The sequence below is a fragment of the Vidua macroura genome, chromosome 3, assembly GCF_024509145.1.
Source record: "Vidua macroura isolate BioBank_ID:100142 chromosome 3, ASM2450914v1, whole genome shotgun sequence".
Classification (NCBI taxonomy): domain Eukaryota; kingdom Metazoa; phylum Chordata; class Aves; order Passeriformes; family Viduidae; genus Vidua; species Vidua macroura.
The window spans coordinates 38,247,852-38,265,171 of record NC_071573.1 but is presented as its reverse complement, the minus strand read 5'-3'; the positions used below and the strand labels follow the sequence as shown (position 1 = coordinate 38,265,171).

Below are 17,320 nucleotides of genomic sequence, written 5' to 3'. Positions count from 1 at the left end.
ACGGAATTAATTCAACTTTTTAGCCCAAAAGTAGATGGAACAGACTGTAAAGGTTGCAACAAACTGCACATTCTGATGCCTTGAACAACAACAGTGACATTTCTGTATTTTATTTTTGTATCCTTAAAGGTGTTAATGGAGCACCAGTCCCTTCCAGTCAGTGCAAGGGCTACAGGCTGTCATTCCCCTGGGTCTGTGTTCACCCACACTGCGACTGCACTGGGAGCAGAACTGAGGCAGGCACTGGCTTACCTTGGCACACGTTGTGGTCACTTTGCTCATACCCAGCTGCACACTGGATTTGGTGGGTTGGGTTGGGAGGGGCGCGCTGGGGGTCGGCCGGGGTCCGGCGAATGACGCTGTTTCGACCACTTGTGGATTCAGCTGCTGCTTCTTCTCGCTCATTTACAATAATTTGTGCTGTTCTGGGTAGACAGAGGTATCCTCCATAGTGGTTAACACATTTCATCCCACCTTTACATGCATCTGGGACTATTTCACATTCATCAATATCTGTGGTTAGCAACAACACAAGTCATGCTTTTAACAGTCGAACCTTCTGCAACAGCCATTAACACAAAGAACACGACGAGACATGCACATACACCTCCGTGTCCAAAACAGGGGTGTGCAGTGAGAATACTTTAAGAATACCAGTGACAAGTCTGTCTTTGAAAATTATTTACTGTACCTTTGCACCGTTGCCTAACAGGATCCCATTCATAGCCATCTGTGCATTGCTGTGGAGAAACAAAAATAATAAATTGGTTACTTGGGATTCTTTGTTTTGGAAAAACAGTGTATTCAATGAACTCAAAGTGTGACACAAATGGAAATGCAATACCTTGGTAGGCTAGAAAAAATGGCAATTGGTACAGCACTGCTGTGCAAGAACAGCAAAACTTGTGGGTCCCTTCCCACTTGGAATGCTCTATGACCACAGAGAGCGCCTCTGTCTTGTGAAGTTCCCAATATATTGTTTGTTGTGAGCAGGCTGGGGAGCAAAGTGAGAAAACCATTGATTTCTCCTTCCCTTGTTCCTGTGCCCTGTGTTATACCATCTCTCCTTGGCTGAATCCTTGGATAATCTCTGGTGTGACCAAGCTGACCAGAATGAAAATCTTCGTATGAAAAGCAGTAAGTTTTTCTGAATTTGGATCTTATTCCCTGCCTTCCAACAGGTGAACCTCTTTCATTCCCAGACTCTCTTTGCCAAAGGGACTAAGAAGATTCTCTGCCCCTGAACTTCATCCTCTCTCCCATTAGCACTCTAGCAATGGGGAAAGATCCCATGACAGCTGGAAATTCATTCACATGCTTTTTAATCATATGACTCCAGAAACTGCAGTCTAGGAAGGACAATTTATATTGTGAGACACACAATAAAGGCTTAGAGTTTATAACAGCAGGACTACTTATTTATACAAAACTTCGCAAAATTCAAACAAGGCTATACTCAGCAACTATTCATATCAATGTACACCAGCAAGTTCAGGAAAGATTTTAAATAGTCTGCTCTGCATCTTCATTATTCCTATGCCCAAAACCATTAAATTATCCAAAGGGCAGTCATTTTAATCACAGGTCACAGTTACAGAGACTGATTAGCAAAGTATCATGGTGCTACCAACAGCAGCAGGAACATTTAAAATATTAAAATACCATTGAATCAACCAGACTGTGCTATGTAGGTGCATCTTGGGCTGCTAAGGATATTACTTTAATGGCACCATACAAAAAAAAAAGAATGGAGTTGACTAATGTAATTAGTCACAGTCAAGCAAGCTAAATCTTATTGCAACTCCTCTGCTGCTGAGAGACTTACAAGTGACAAACTTGACTTTCTGGTGCCAAGATCCACTTGTTGGAGGTCCTATCCTCAAGTTACTTTGAGGGACTTGATACTGACGGACTCTGACTTAGCAGGAGGATTGAAAATATTTTCTTCTCTTGCAGGTGACACCAGTGATTTGTCAAATGTGGCAGCAAGTTGTAGCTTGGAAGGGTTTTTCTTCCCTAGGGGTAAGTCGACACTCTCTAAAGGATTGACTACATGCTGAGTTGACAACTCCAAAGTTACTGTATCTATGAAAAGGCAAACCCAAAGGAAAACAGCTAATTCATGCATTTACGGAATCACCCAATTCCTGTTAATGCACAACAGAAGTACTGTCTGTTTAACTGCAAGGAGCCAAGTCCATCTATTACTGCAGCCAAAGGCTTTTACAATAGCAAAGGATTTGGCCCTCCATGGATACAATATGTGCATGAGAAACAGTAGCATCCCAAGAGCAAAATCTCCCAAAGCTGTTTTTTTTGTTTCATTTTACATGATCAGCGTTTAAACACCAGTGAAGCACCTAAAGGCTAAGATCTCCTTGAAAATGGAGCATAGGTGCCCAAGTTACGTAGGCTTACTAGAAATATTCAATTGGTATAATCAGAATTATGTGAAATGCTGCATAATTAAACCCCCCCTCATATAATAACTGTGAGAAAGGAGGAGGGTGGGATCCTCCTGTTTAGTCCAGATTTTCAAAAGGTACTCACATCTTCAGTTTCCACTTATATACAGAGACTTTAAAACAAAAGTAAATCACAGAAGCCTCTAAATAAAACTACTCCCAGCCTTCAAAACCCTAATGCTTCTAAAGCCCAGTGTTAAAGTATTTTATTATTGACTTCCTGATGCTTACTTGAGGCTTCTTTAAGCCCTGACTTCTACAAGAAGGTCCAACTCTGCAATATTTACTTGCTTGAACCATCCAACTGACTTCAGTGGGATTACTTGTATAAGACACAATCCCAGGCTTTGGCTGTGGTTCTCTAACTTTTTGCATGTGTGCAGAATTTTCTGCTTGTGTGGCATTGGGCTGATGTGTGTGTGCATATGCAGAGGTCCACCCATATGAAGCAAGTTGCAGGGATTACAACTGTAATCAGATGTGAAAATGCGGGTCTTTCCCCAGCCTAAGCTGGGGTAATTGCACTCCTTCCATGACATGCATTATGCAAGCCAAGCACTGAACACAAGCAGACTGAAAAGAAAAAGCCCGACAAAAAGGCCTTTAAATCTCTTAGCCTGCCACTTGGTTGCAAGCAGAACCTATTTCCAGTATTCTTGAACGATTTTAGCAAGCCATGAAAAAAACACTGCTCAAAATCAGCTCAGAAAAGAACAGTTCCATGATCACTCCAGGATTCAGATGCTTCATTTAGAGCCCCAGATTTGGAAGTACTTACATTTTGTTAAAAGCAGCTTGAAACATCCATAAGAAAACACAAAAGAATGTTTGACCTAATTATCTGTCAAACTCCATATATTTCAAATGAAGGTCCTAGGGACTCCACCTTTATGAAAATGGCTTAAAAAATACTAAAATTTTGTTCAGTCCCTCAATCTGAGTACACAGATAAACTTTTCCAAACAAGCAGTTGTATCTTGCTCAATACAACTGAACTTGTCAACTTGAACTTTTAAACACTGTTTGAGTGCAGGAACAGCTTATTTTATGGTTAACATTCGAACTCATCGACCTCTGTAGCACATGCTATACATTGGCAAGAAATTCGGTTTTTCTTAAGGGTCATTTAGCAAAGAATCCCCGCAAAAAAGCAGTAATTATCTCCGGGTCTATTAAACCTTACCGTGTACGTTATGGTTTCCTCAGTTTCCTGAGAATGTACTGTAATAAGAACGAGCGCAGCCAAGAACATAGCTGTCAACATCGTGAACCTTGAAAGAAAGGAAAAACAAATCAAGCACGAATGCTTTTAGCGGTCTCCTTTGCTGGAAGAGGCTGCAGCACCTCTGGGACCGGGTCAGGACCGTGTCCTGCCCGGCGAGCCCACCCAGCCCCTACCTGGGAGAAGCGGCCCGGCGCTGCCCGCTCGCTCCCGCAAGGAGAGGGTGAGGCTTGGCCGTGCTTCCCAGCCCGGGGATTTTATCCAGCTGGGAGAGAGGGACGGAAATAACCAGTCAATGGAGTTTAAAACACCCCAGCGCTCACCGGGAGCAGCGCCGGACAAGGCGCGGGCAGCGGCACTGCCCGGCCGGCGCATGCTTTCGGGCGGAAAACTAATTCTTCGGTCAAAGCAAGGCGTAGGGAACACCCCCCACCTGCCGGGCTCTGCCAGGGACCCGCTCGGGCAGAGCCCTGCCCGGGGGGCGGCGGGCACGGAGCCGCCTGCGCAGCCCGCTCCTACCTGCGGGACCGGGCGAGCGCCGGTCGCTGCTCCCGTCCACCGCCTCTGCTGCGCTGCCGGCGGCCGCTCGCTCTCCTTGCCCCGCTGCCGGTGCGGTGCTGGCGACCTCTCGTTCCCTTTCCCCCGGTGTCTGTGCGGTGCCGGCGGCCGCTCGTTCCGTTTTCCGCGGTGTCGGTGCGGTGCCGGCGGCCGCTCGCTGTCCTTCCCCCCGGTGCCGTGCGGCGCCGGCGGTGCCCGTTCTCCCGCTGCCGGCAGCCGCTGTCTGTCCGTGCCCGGCGGCCGCTGTTCCTCCGCCGCTGTCGGTGCGTGCCCGGTGCCGGCCCCGGGCTAAATAGAACGGGCGCCTGTCCTGCCGGCGCCGCGCGCGCCCCCTGCCGGCCCCGCGGGCGCGCGCGGGGCAGGTGCGGCCCCGCCGCCATGTTGGGGCCGTGAGGGCAGCCCCGGGCATGGCCCCGCCGCGGGCAGGGGGAGCGGGGCTGCGCTGGCCCCGCGCGGGAAACTGTGAGGAGAGGGCGGCCGCAGGCCCGGGAGCCGCTCCCTCACGCCGGTCGGGTGCCCCAACCCAGCGGCGGCTGTGTCCCGGCTGGGATCTTCGAGGAAGTGCAGCATGGCCGTGGTTTTGTCGTGTGTCGTGAGTCATGCAACTGTAGAATCCTTAAGGTTGGGAAAAAAGAGGTTTGAGACTATCTGGTCCATCACTACCATGTTCTCAATCACAACTGTAACCAGATGTGGAAATGAGACTGGAAAACTGGGGTTTTCCCCAATCCAAGCTTGTGTAATTTCCTCTCCTTCCATGACATGCATTAGACAAGCCAAACACTGAATGCAAGCAGATCTAAAAGAAAATAAGTTTACAAAAAGGCCTTTAGATCTCTTACCCTTTGCTTGGTTGCAAACAGAGCTTACTTCCAATATTCTTGCCCTCTCATTCCACATCCACGCATTTTTGAGCATTTCCATGGGTGGTGACTCCACCACAGCTTTGGGCAGCCCCTTTCAGTGCTTTGCAAGTCTTGAAATGTTTTTTTTTTTTTTAAATCTAATCTAAACCTACCCTGGAAATTTAAAATAGCAGGACTGATGTGTTGTTGCCATTAAAAATTCTATAGTTAAAAGCCATGAGGAGCCCTCCACAGGGCAGTGCCTGTTCCTCAGACACTACCTAAGTTCAGCAATCATCACTTCTAAAATATCTTTTCAGGCTATGAAATGCTGTTATTTCCCCACCCAGGGGGAAAGCTCATGGACAGAAGGAAGGATGATGAGGCATTGCAGGGGTTTAGAAACTTTGGTGGGTTTGGGTGAGGAGAAGGTGTCCAGGAACATGTTCACTGGATCTTTATTTAATTCCCCAGTTTTGCTTCTGGGGGGCCTGTGGCACAGTAGAGCAGCTCTAGTCTCTTCCTGTTGTTCAACAGAGGTATTTCGTTTTAAAATAAGTTCTTGCCTCCTTAATGTAGATCTTGAAGGGCCTGGAGAACTGGAAATCTGAAAAAAATGTCTTACTATGCTGCAGATCTCTGACACTGCTGGCCTAGAGAATGGCTTTCCTATACAACCCCTAAATTCTTAACATTAAATTATAGTTGATCTTACATAAAGCATGAGTTCTTTTTTGGACAGCCATACAGTGCTCATTAATTTTGTCTCTGAATCAAATCACTTCTTATCTGTTCCAGAATCAGCCAAGCTGGTAGTTTTTGTAGCTGCAACCATATGTTGCCTATCTTTTATTTTTTAGGTGAGAGAAGGCAGGGTTTCCTTCTCTCATTGCAGTTTCTGCGCTTACAGGTAAGTGGGACTCCTGAAAATGTACTTACAATCCACACACCTCACTGGTAAATAAAGAACAGAAGCAACAACATGGTGTAATAAAAAAATCTAAGTTGACTACATTATAGGACATTTTGTGCATACTTTTGTGTGCATATTAATTTCATATTCAGCAGGCTATCTTTTGACATGTGTTCTCCTGCTCCAAAATAATTCCTTTAAAGTCTGCATTTCATTATTTAGAAATACAGCTTCACAGTGTTAGATTGACTCTGAGTTGTTCACTTCTGTTGGTGTAAATTTGATTCCTATTTGTGATGTGGTCCCTTATATATTTTAAACTTTACTGTTTCTTGCTTATAGAAAGAAATGCAGGTATTTCTAATAATCTAATGAATGCAAAATAGCATCATAATTGCTTTTATCTACTTGGCAGCATTACTTAGTGAGTATTGAGTTGTCATTTGAATTGTGGCATTGTCATCCATGCCACGCAAAGAGAACAAAATTTAAGTTGTTGGGTTCTGGATTAAGTAAAAATGTTTAAAAGTCTTGTCTTAAGCTACCACATAGGAAAATACTGCCTGTATTACAGGACTCCAGTTGTTTATTTTTCTCTCTGGAAAGATATTCTGCAGAGCAGAGAAGAGCAGGAACATCATTTTGGAGGGTGTCTGAATGCTGGCTGAGCAGGGACCCCCTTCTCTTGGCTTCAGCCAGTGTTACACATTTGCTGAAATGCCCCATTTTGCCAAGGATGGTTGTCAGTCCTTTAAATGGAGGTAGGAGACTCAGTCCATGATTTGGTGGTTCAGATATTCCCTGCTGAGACAACTGGAAACTTGCCTGGTGTGGGAGAGCAGAACTTAAACACTTGGAAATGCTGATGGGAGTGTGAGGTATATGGATGAGCTGAAGGACAACTTATGTACATATCTGGGGTGTCTGAAGATGTCCCTGTCGTCAAACCATCCCTCCTTCCATGCTGACCATGAGCAGCTTGGCACTGCTGAGGCCGACCCCTACAACAATTGAAGAAGTCCTCTCAGGCTGGTTCCTGATTTTCCTTTTTTTCCTTACTTTTGGCTCCTTCTGAAAATTGTGCACTCTATTCCCTACTGTTTTAGTGAACTCTTTGTCACATTTCAGTTTTTGGTTTCTTTAAACCCCACAGTTTTAATAAATTCTTTAGCTCAAATGTGTTTACGACTTCAATGTTCACATTTTTTTCTTCCTGGCAGGATGTGTTGCCACCCCCCATTGTCCTCAAAAACCCAAAGATAGGTAGGCTGAAGGAAGACTGTGTGTGGTTAAAATGTCACTGCACTCCCAACTAATTCTGGCTGCTAGAATTGTCCCTGGGGGCAGCAGACAGCTGGACATAATTTAAAGCAGGCTGAGATTGATACTAGAGGCTAGCCCAAAAAGGAGGAAAACAAAATTGCAGTTTAATCTCTTCTACTCACAGATCTGACCCCCTTTTCCTGTTTCAAACTTCGCTCCCTAGAACAGAAATGAAGCACGTGGAGAACTTCAGCAACTCGTGTTTGCCAGCTCGGGGGACCATCGGTGTCAATTTAAGATGGTTTCTGTCCCTGAGTGTGGCATATCAAGTAACACTGAAGTTGTCTAAACTCAGAGCTGGAATGGTGGAGATGCTATTTTCATGTTGGACTCACAGGAATTTTAGAACATAAATTATTTTGATAACATGGCAGGCTGCCTTTCTGCCACGCTGCCTGCAAGTGTCAATTTTTTTTCCATGTTTCAACTTGGAAGTGACATAATGTTGAAGGATAAACTGTGAAGAATTAGAGGTCTGATTTTTTTATTGCCAATTAAACATGACAAATGTTAAACTTCTATTTGAGGTTATATTTTACAAGTTTATTTATCTTTAAGGGAGGTATCCTGAGTATATTGTATGTGCCATGAAGTGTCACTGTACTGTAAATTTGATTTGAAAGAAGGTCTGTGTTAGGTAATTACTTTCACTTTTCATAGAAAGCTGACATAGAGGTAAAAATTCACCATATCAGTTTCTTATCACAGGTGTTGAAGTGACAAAAAGTTAATAAGGACCAAAACATCAGTAGCAAGGGGCAGAGAACAAATTCTCTCCTTCTGCTTAATCCTCCTATTCAATCTAAACATATATTTATTGTTCTCCGTTTCTTGCTTTGCAGTAGAGTTCATAGGTGACAGATGATGCAAACACAGAATTAGAGAAAACTGACAAAGAAAAGATAGGAGAGTTGGATTAGAAAAATCTAGGAGTAGCATTTCAGCCTTTATTTTCAGGTTATCTCCTGTATGAGAGATCTTGCATGAGTTTTGTTATGCTGAAGCCTCTGGCTAACTTGAGCAAACCATTGCTTTAATTTTTAAATGTCTAACAATGCTCTAAGGATATTAAAGTATAACATTGTTGCCATTTTTTATTTTGATTTTTGCTAAAGATCAAGCCTGTGGTCTGCATACAATTTGTCAAGCATGCAATTTGCTTGTCTGCTGCATTTTATGGGGATGTGATCCTGTATTTCGTGTGTTTCTGTGGACTCCAGCAGAAATCTGGATGCCCAGATAAGGTGGTGACTATTCCCACTGGAGTCCTTTGTGAGTAAAAGAAACATGAGGGAGAGAGTGAGTGAGTGGGAAAGGCATTTCCCAGAGGTTGTCCATCTTTTTTGTTGGTACAGTTGTGCAGCCCTAATAAATTGGGAATTGAAGGGATTTGGAAGGGTGAGGGATTTTCAGATCAGCTGAAAATAACACAAGAAATGTGGGGGTGAGGGTGTGTGGGAAGGATGAGCCCATTTCACTTTCCATATGTGGTTCACCACCTCTTGCATCTCAGGGAATGAGGATTTTCCAGGACTGCAAACCTCTCCTAGTGATACTCTCGGGTGATGTTGGTTTTAGGCTCCCCTGTGCACAATGAGAGAATATGGTTAATGGTTGTTTTCTCAGTGTTTTCCAGGCTGCAAGTTTGAGGTCCATCTTACACAAGTTTACTCATGCTCCCAGAATATCTGTTTTTATGGATTAACCATACAGGTAAAGACCCTTTGATGTGGTAAGAATTTCAGATATGGGAAATCTGGGCTGTAGCTTAAATTGCACTGTAACTATTTGCTTTTGCTAAGTAATTGTGTCTGCAATTTAAATATTCTTCCTCTCTTTAGCTTGTATTTCTGACTTCTTCCATTTTTATACTGTGCAGCAACTCTTTTCCATTCTCCACCAGTGATTTTCTTTCTCTTTTTTTGTCTTTCTCATGCCAGATAAGAGCTACAGCAGCCCAGAAAACATTCATCATTGTAGATATGTGGTTTCTGTAATACTGGAGTTGTCATTTCTTCTCCTTTTTCTTCTGGAAAACCAGCATTGCTGTGCATAGGAGTTGAAGTCTGATGCTGTACTAGGTTTCAACCAATTTGGTTAAAATGAGAACTTTTTCCCAGAAATATAACCCATCTGAGGAGCAGACAGCCTTTCTGATATTCAAAATCCTAGCTTGAATATATACGGTTGTTCTGATTAAACTGTGTCAGTGCAGTTCCTTGCTCTGGCTAAGAGGCAACATAGAAATGCCAGAATTCAAATCCAGTATCACCCAGAATATGTTGGAGACAGCTTTCAACTCTAGTTTTGGCTTCCTGTGAAGCTTTGTGCAAATCATTTAATCGATTTCTTGGTACACTCTCTCTGAAATGAAGAAAAGATGTGACTCTTGCTCAGGGAAGTGAGGTGGGTGCTTTCACTTACCTGTCTAGGATTTCCAAAGACAGTTGATTGTCTTGGATGCTCAGATCCCATTCAAAGTCCAGGACTTTGGATGCTTGCCTGTGAGGCGGCCTTCAGGCCTGCTGTGGGAACCTTTGTATCCCCTCAGCTGAAAGGAGAATCAGGCAGAACTCACCTACTGCAACATTTATGGGTGTGGATGACTAAAAACTGTGCCCTCTCTTTATCCTCCCTCCATGTAGCAAATCCATTTCCCTTCCTCTGTCAGTTCTGAGAAGGGTAAGAGTGGGTTGATAGGAATGGAATACCTTTGTATGACCAGCATGGATTTCTGACTGGCAGCTCAACTCCAGCAGCTTGTTCAAGCCATAGTTTTCATTTTTGCAATTTTCCAGCATTGTATTTAGCTCCAGATTTTGGGAATTAATTTGAATAATTTAACCTTTCTTAAGAGGATTTAGAGTATTCCTGGTGGTCAGTAAGTGCTAAAGACCTTCAAGGCAGACATTCATGTTTGAAACCCTTAACAAAAAGCTTTCTGCAGAGCCTCGTGGGCCTAAAGTCGACTGTGACAGTGCTGTGATCTTTCCGCACAACCAAACTGAGACCTCTCAGAAATGCTGTGGTGAAGGGGAACCTTAGAGGAACAGATTTGTGAGGCAGAGCTCTTGCTAAAGACTATTTTGCTTTTTACCATTCAGGAACATCAGGATCAGTAGATATATTAAACAATAATTTGGTTCCATAAGCATCTTCTGAACTTCCTGAATTTTCCTTTCTTTTTCTTTTGAGAAAAAAAAAGTTAGTAATAAGGGAAAAGCAGGAACATTTCTTGTTTATATTGTGTGGGGGTGAACTTGGCAAACAACCTGTCTAGTTAACCTATTAATTATTGTCCAGAGACACAATTTTTCTGCTCAATATCTGCATGTTAATACTACAGGATGTATATCAGAGCATTTGAATTTCCTGGAATATTAAGCTTAGTGCTTGTCTTTAAGCTGTCATACAGAAAGCAGAATCCAAATACCAGTGGGGATTTTCCTCTCTGTGAGACTGATGGGGTTATCCTCTCACTCCTCTTTGCAGATACCTGTGGCTGAAAGGGATCAAAATTCTGGAAAAGGCTGGAAGATGATACCATGAAAAGCTGGCACAGAAACACCCATAACCCTGTATGCTCCCAAAATATTCTCTGTAGGAGTTTAATGACATCAGAGAAAAATTCAGTTTTGGGAGTGAGGCAGTGGTAACACCATATCTCCAAGTCATTGAGGTGGAGAGGCTGCAGAACAACCCCAACATGTCATTTGTGTCATAGACTTACTGTATATTCATTTTAAGTCACTTGTAACACAGGGATTCTTTTTTTAATTAATCCGTTCAAGTTCTCATTCTCTGGAAGCCCAAAGCCCTAGCAAATTAATTCCTGCTCATTCACCCATTACTGTGCTTGAACTGTTGTAATTTAGAAGTGATAAAGGCCCAAAATAACCTGGTAGATACAAAAACCCCCCCCTCTCCACCCCAGAGCAGAGCAGTTCAGTTCACTCTCTTATGTGACTCCAGAAACCCCAGAGCTCCCTTTGGCCAACAATAGTCTCAGTGTGTCAGGGGCCACAGGGCTCTTTGGCACCACAGCTGCAGGTCGTAAATGCAGTTCTGGAGATTAAGATATTAAAATGTGCCTCTTTGGGGGCTGCAAAGCACAACAAGGCCTGAGGTGTTGCCTTTTGTCCCCATGGCAGCCTGGTGGCTCCCTGGGCTGTCAGGTGCTGCATGAGCATACACCAAGAGCTTCCTGTGAGGATTTGTCCTCAGCAATGGTGTGGTTTGCCATTTCCTCTGCCAGCCAGGGAGTGTTTGCTGCTCTAGGCTTCCACTTCCTTCAGAAGGTTCCACAAGGTTGGTGACAGAGGTTTGCTGAACAGGAATTCAGTGAACATCAGGCAAAGGAGATGTAGATGCTTGAAGAAAAGCACTGGATGCTTTGTGCAGACCAGGCTGCAGTTGGAGCACTGCTCTGTCCTCGTGGCTTTCCATGCATTTATAAAATCCCAACTAAAAGAGCACGAGGCACGTGGCAAGAGCCACTTGCATCAAGTGCAGAGGAGGGGAGTGGATTTACCTACTCACTGTTTTACTAGCACTTACTTCCAGACTTCCTATTTATTACTTTTTATCCCATTTTATGTAAAAAAGGTTTTTTATTTTCAGTTCCCTTACTCTTGGGAAAAAAAAAGCCTTTCTCACTGTAATGTTTGACAGCACTTTAAACAGTGAGCTGTGGTTGTAGAAATTTTGACTTCTAGCGGCAATACTTAGCATGTATCAGAGTTTTAGGGCTTGGTCATTTCTGCCCACGTTCATCCTTCATTTTTCAAATGTAGATCTCTTATTAGAGCTTTTACCATAGAAATTCTATTTCTGCAAGAAAACACTGGGGCAGAAAAAGCAGAATTGATTGAGCTTAAATCAAAGGAGAGCCCTTGGTTCAACATTTTGTCAGCAAACTGTGGCTGAGTTATTAATTATCTGTCTCAGTTTGTAAGTACCTGGAATCTGTAAATCTTCCAGGAAGGCCTTTAATATACAAATCTCTACATGTTACTGGAGCTTCTGACTGGTATCTCTGAGGAAGCCGTGGACACACGGAAATAAGTCATCCTGAAGATGGATGATTTAAGTATGTTGAAGCAGATTGTTAGGTTGTGTGATTGTAAATAGCTTTTTTGGCACTTGTTGCTGTAGGACTAAGGGTCAGATTCTTTCTCTGCCTTGCACTAGAGATGCATCAAAACTTGTGTGGTCTGACTGCAGTGGGTTGGGAGCCTGTTCCATTTTTGTGGGTAGCTGTGCATGTGGCTTTTGGGGACAGGTCCTGTAGTTGCTGCTAAATTCCTTGCTGCTTTAAAAGGAAGTGCACAAAAACAGAGGAGGTGGCTTTAGCCTCAGGATTGTGGCACTGCAGTTATTAAGAAGGGCCTTACCATGTTTTTCCCATGCATTCCTTCAGTGGATTCAAGAGGACATTAGCTAAAAGCACAAAGAGAAATATTTTGTTTCTCTGAAGGTAGAGAATTCTCTAATTGAGGGGGTTTGCAGCATTCCTTTAGAGCTAATAATGGCTCAAAGTTAACAGTCACATAATATATATATAAAACACTTACATGTAGAGAATGTCAGTGGCATTTTTTGGCTGGAATTACTCCAGATTCTTCATTCAATTGACTTTCATCTCCAGCAGGGCTGTCATTATTTAGTAAAAGCTTTGTACAGTGCAGGAAATGTACCTGTGAGGAAGGCCCAAAATGTGGCAAGGTGTGGTGCTCAAAATGGGTTTAAAGTGCTAGAACACACTTGATTTAGCATTGGTAGGTGAAGGGGAAGGACAGGATCCTCTCCACTGCAAAACAGATCTTTGCTTGGTGTGGATTAACAGTTTCTCAGTGTTAGAAATTTGGGGTTTTTAGTGTGAATCTTAGGAAGGAAGTATTGCTGTTACAATACTTCACTTAGAGTCACTTAGAGTCAGGAGGCCTTCTGTCACTGCACTGCTGCCTTTTCAGAATGACTTCCAGTGTCAGGCAAAAATATCATAGAGGCATGGAAGAAAGTGGAATGTATTTATTTGCAGTAATCTTTAATAGAGAAAAACTCCTAATTTTTCAGGAGGAAATGAAGTTCACACACATTTCCTTCACAAAAAGGTAGGGTTGTTTTTTGTCCACCTTGAGATCTGAATGAAATCTTTATTCCCAGTTGGCAGTGTGTGACAAAGCATACCTTTGGTGGCAGGCTGCAAAAGGGATTAATCATCTGGTGAATTTATTAACAGGAGTAATAAATCAGAGCTCTCAGGGATGCTCAATGATTTTACTAGCTTGAATTTAAAAGTATGTGAATGGTGTAAGTGAATTGCAAGATAATACTAACTAGAGACATTTGCTCACAATTAAACTTCTACTTCTCAAGCTATCAGTTGTTTACTGGTCTGGACCAAGGAAGTGCTAAAAGCTAAATACTGTAAAATGTTAAACTTTGATGAAAGATATGAAGACAGAAACTGTTTCTTTTGCCAACACTGTGGTCAACAGCAATGCTCTGACCTGATTACTTAAGCTGATGTTTTTCCTAAATCTGTCATGAATCAGTAATTATCAAGTTTTGCAATACTCAATGGTTCTCTTGTGAATAGCAAAATTATTTGTTATTGTAGGTTGGTATTTTCTAAAAAGAAGTGTTCAACTCTTGCATCTGCAGCCTTTCTACAGTATGCTTGTTTAGTTTTAGGTTTGTTGTTGGTTTTTTTTTTTTTTTTTTTTTTTTTTTTTTTTTTTTTTTTTGACTGGAGAACTGTGGAATGCCACAACAAATCTCCTGAACAGTTTCACAAAATGTGAGGAGAATTCAGTCTGGTCCAATCTGGAAGTGACCCCTCTGATGTCTTATAAAATAAACTTTGGTGTCAGTGTGTTATTCCAGTCATGGTTGGAAGATTGGAAGATTTCCAGTACAAGTATTTAGTTATGGGGCTTGACTTGTAGGGCTTCTAATAGGAAAAGAAACTTGTACAACATACTGTTTTTATTAGTGGGTTGTTCTCATAGCAATTTAATATGGCAGTGACAGAAAAAATTCCCTTTTGCCTTGAGCCAAGTGCCATGCAGTTGTGTGAGGTGGGTGTGCATAGGGACAGAAGTGGGACCAGGTCTCTGAATGAGGCTGGAAATGAAATCTATGTTTCCAAGATTATGGTGGCATAATATTAACAGTTGGCCTTGGAGCCCTAGTAATCCTTGCAGCCCCTGGCAGAGTTTTTTGGGAAATAAGAGACCAGAATTAGGGGAATTTATCAGATAAGGTAAGTGAGAGATGTGGTAACATGATGAATTGTCTGTTTAGTCATTTCAACAGAAAAGGTGGAATGGCAAGACCTCTGTGTGGGGCTTATTTGGTGGATGTTTTGGGCTCTATCCATGCACATCTGTGGCTACCCCCCCATGGAAATTGACTGCACTTCAAGCCATATGTGAGGGCACTGTGGAGCTGCCATCCCTGGATCCTTGTCCGGGGAATGCCACTGAGGATTTGGTGAGTGGGACTGTGCTCCCCACTGGCAGCAGTCAGTGGAGAACATGCAAACAAACAAATGTAAATGTAAATGTTCATATCTAACACTGGTGGAGATTTATCCTAATGATAGGGGAGTTGATAGGAGGAAAATGAAAAAGAAGAGAAAAACAAGGAAATTTGAGCTATCCAGTTATTTTCGGGTGAAAATTGCATAACATAGATTTGTGGTTTTAAGTAAATGTGCACATTAAAAGAATGCTGACCTTTAAAAACGTGAGTTTAGATGATTTGCTATTGTTGCATATACACTTACAGGCAGCAGAAAATACCATAAACCTGTGAGATTGGGAATGCACCATGGAAACAAACAGCACCCTGGCAAAATAAAGAGATGTTTCCTCAATGGATCGCCATTAAAAAGCTCAGCAGAGTTCCTTCTGAACCCTGCATGAAGGGATACTCCAAACTTCTCAAAGAAAAATGCACAGCGAAGTGGGGTATTAAACGGTATCACCGTGCTTTGCTATAAAACACAGAAGGCTTTTACGAGAGCCGAAGTGGTAAGTTGTTGATCCATTGTGTTGGAATTGGATGAAACGAATTCCTCTGGGAGATAAGGAAAAGGATCTAGAAATGTAGTGCTGCCCTCCAGTGGCGGCATGAGGGGGTTTGTCTCCAGTGCTCGCAGGATGTTGGCTGGAAGGCAAACAGAAACGTGCAAGTATTTCCGAAAGGACTGGGTAGTTACAGTTCAAATGTTAGGGCAGCAGTGGAGAAGAGGGGATGTGAGACACAGCCAAACTTACCCTAGTCTGGAACTGCTGAATTGGTGATTTGTCCAAGGTTATTCTCAGCCAGAGGAAAGAACTCTTCCCTGCATGCTACAGTAATCCTCTTCACTCTAGTTTGCAAAATCTTCTGCTCTAGTTAATGAAGAAAGGAGTTCATGGATGAAATGGGCTAAAATTATGAATCGTCTGAGCAGACTCACCTTAAAAGGGAGGATAATGTCTTTGTAGAGAGTGCCAGCAGAGTCAAACATGCAATTAAACTCATTTTCATCTTGCTTAAACTGTGGTAATAACTCCCCTCCACACCCCTTAAGTCAGTTTGCCTCTTCAACATGGCATAAAAGAGAAAACAATAAGTTATATAAGTCATGTAGGAAGCTGCTACGTACAAACATTGTGTCCTGTGTGAGGCTTCAGCAGTTGCCTTTCCAAAGCAATTACCAGTCCCTCTATGATATTAGGGAAAGCACAGGAAGCACAATATTAGGGAATGCCTACAGAAGTATCTTTCCTTGCGATCTTAGCAGCAGCATGGCTGCTTAGTGAGGGTTAAACTTTTCTGTCCTGGTGTAGTGTTTTCTGAGGCTGCTGCTCTATCTTCGTCTTTTGTGCAAAATATGGTTTCTGTTTCCATTTGGTTAAAGTTGTGTAAGACAAATTCAAAAAAGAATCTGAGTCTGGCAAGACTAGGAATCCTAAATACAACCACTTGTCTTAGGGTTCAGGTTCTGGGAATACCAGACTGTTCCAGATTCCCAGAGTGCACCACAAGGGAATCTGGAAGGGGCTGCATTACTCCAGTGTGTGTCTTGAGATGACAATGGATATGTGTGAGGGGAAAGAGCAAGAGCCAGAGGGGAAGGGTATGAAAGGCTCTTGTTGAAAAGTTTCTTTGTGTTTATTAATATCAGTGTAGATAAAAGGAGAAGTAAAGATAACATTGATGGCAAAGATTTTTCATCAATGTTTGTTGCCTGTGCAGAGTTTTCAAGGACCCAAATGAGAGGGAGGACTTCTGCTGGGGAAGTCAGTGTAATAGGCAGAGTCTAAGGAGCACTGATGAATCAAGCTTCCCTTTATCCATGCTTATGGGGCACATCTCCTTCCTATTCATGTTTCCTACAGTCTCTTTTGTTCTGCTCTTAGTGAAAGTACTGCTGCTTGGAAGACAAAAATCAGTTTTGGTGGGTGCAGAAGCCCAGGAAATATGGACAGACCTATGAAAATACACATACCTGCACATACACACGGAGCAATTGCAGCTGTGTGAGGGCCTTTCTGGTGGCACCTGCTCTGTTTCCATGGCTTCTGCAGAGGCTTCTCTGTAAGCTACACAAAACAGGTGCTGCAGGTTATCTCTGGGATTAGGAGTTAGGAGGAGCCTCTCTGAACACGGAGCCAGGAAGCCAGAGCATCGTGCTGGAGTCCACAGTCAAAGACCTCGCTCCAGAAAATCCTGGCCTTCTCTAAGTTGCCGTGAATAAGGCAAAGTCTTTTCCTTGGTGGGCTGAGGTTTGACTCATCTCCATGGCTGTTCCCCTCCAGCAAATACTCCCTTCTTTTAAGGTAAGATTAGACATTGTGGCTCAGTTCCATTGGTCAGGGTATTCTTTGGTCTGTCCTGAATCTCATTGAATTCAGAGGCTGTCTGTCTGATGCTGATTTTTGATGTAGAGAGATGGAGATGCTCTGCAGAAGCTACTTAGTGATTTTATAGACACTTG

The 17,320-nt window shown here is 43.0% G+C and overlaps 1 protein-coding gene and 1 long non-coding RNA gene across 7 annotated transcripts in view; one reads left to right on the top strand and one right to left on the bottom strand.

Annotated features, from left to right (window-relative positions):
• The window catches only part of EFEMP1 (EGF containing fibulin extracellular matrix protein 1), a 45,716-nt gene extending 41,179 nt beyond the window's left edge, over window positions 1-4,537 (bottom strand). Inside the window, exons 1-5 of one of the 2 annotated variants that reach the window (XM_053974230.1) lie at window positions 4,207-4,537; window positions 3,864-3,952; window positions 3,649-3,736; window positions 692-740; window positions 253-513 (exon numbers count right to left, since the gene is read on the bottom strand). In XM_053974230.1, the coding sequence (XP_053830205.1) occupies window positions 253-513; window positions 692-740; window positions 3,649-3,729 (391 nt within the window). In that variant the 5' untranslated portion in view covers window positions 3,730-3,736; window positions 3,864-3,952; window positions 4,207-4,537. The remainder of the gene's footprint in view (window positions 1-252; window positions 514-691; window positions 741-3,648; window positions 3,737-3,863; window positions 3,953-4,206) is intronic. The other variant, XM_053974232.1, reaches the window with a different exon arrangement.
• Window positions 4,538-4,643: 106 nt separating this feature from the next.
• On the top strand, window positions 4,644-15,651 carry LOC128804675 (uncharacterized). 5 transcript variants are annotated; one of them, XR_008436156.1, is made up of 6 exons: window positions 4,644-4,866; window positions 5,951-9,039; window positions 9,267-9,732; window positions 10,819-10,904; window positions 14,635-14,823; window positions 15,121-15,651. It is a non-coding gene; the product is annotated as an uncharacterized LOC128804675 (long non-coding RNA). The 5 variants fall into 5 exon arrangements; XR_008436155.1 differs by lacking the exon at window positions 15,121-15,651 and having other exon boundaries at window positions 14,635-14,999; XR_008436157.1 differs by lacking the exons at window positions 14,635-14,823; window positions 15,121-15,651 and having other exon boundaries at window positions 5,951-6,000; window positions 6,578-9,039; window positions 10,819-11,411.
• The last annotated feature ends 1,669 nt before the right edge of the window (window positions 15,652-17,320 follow it).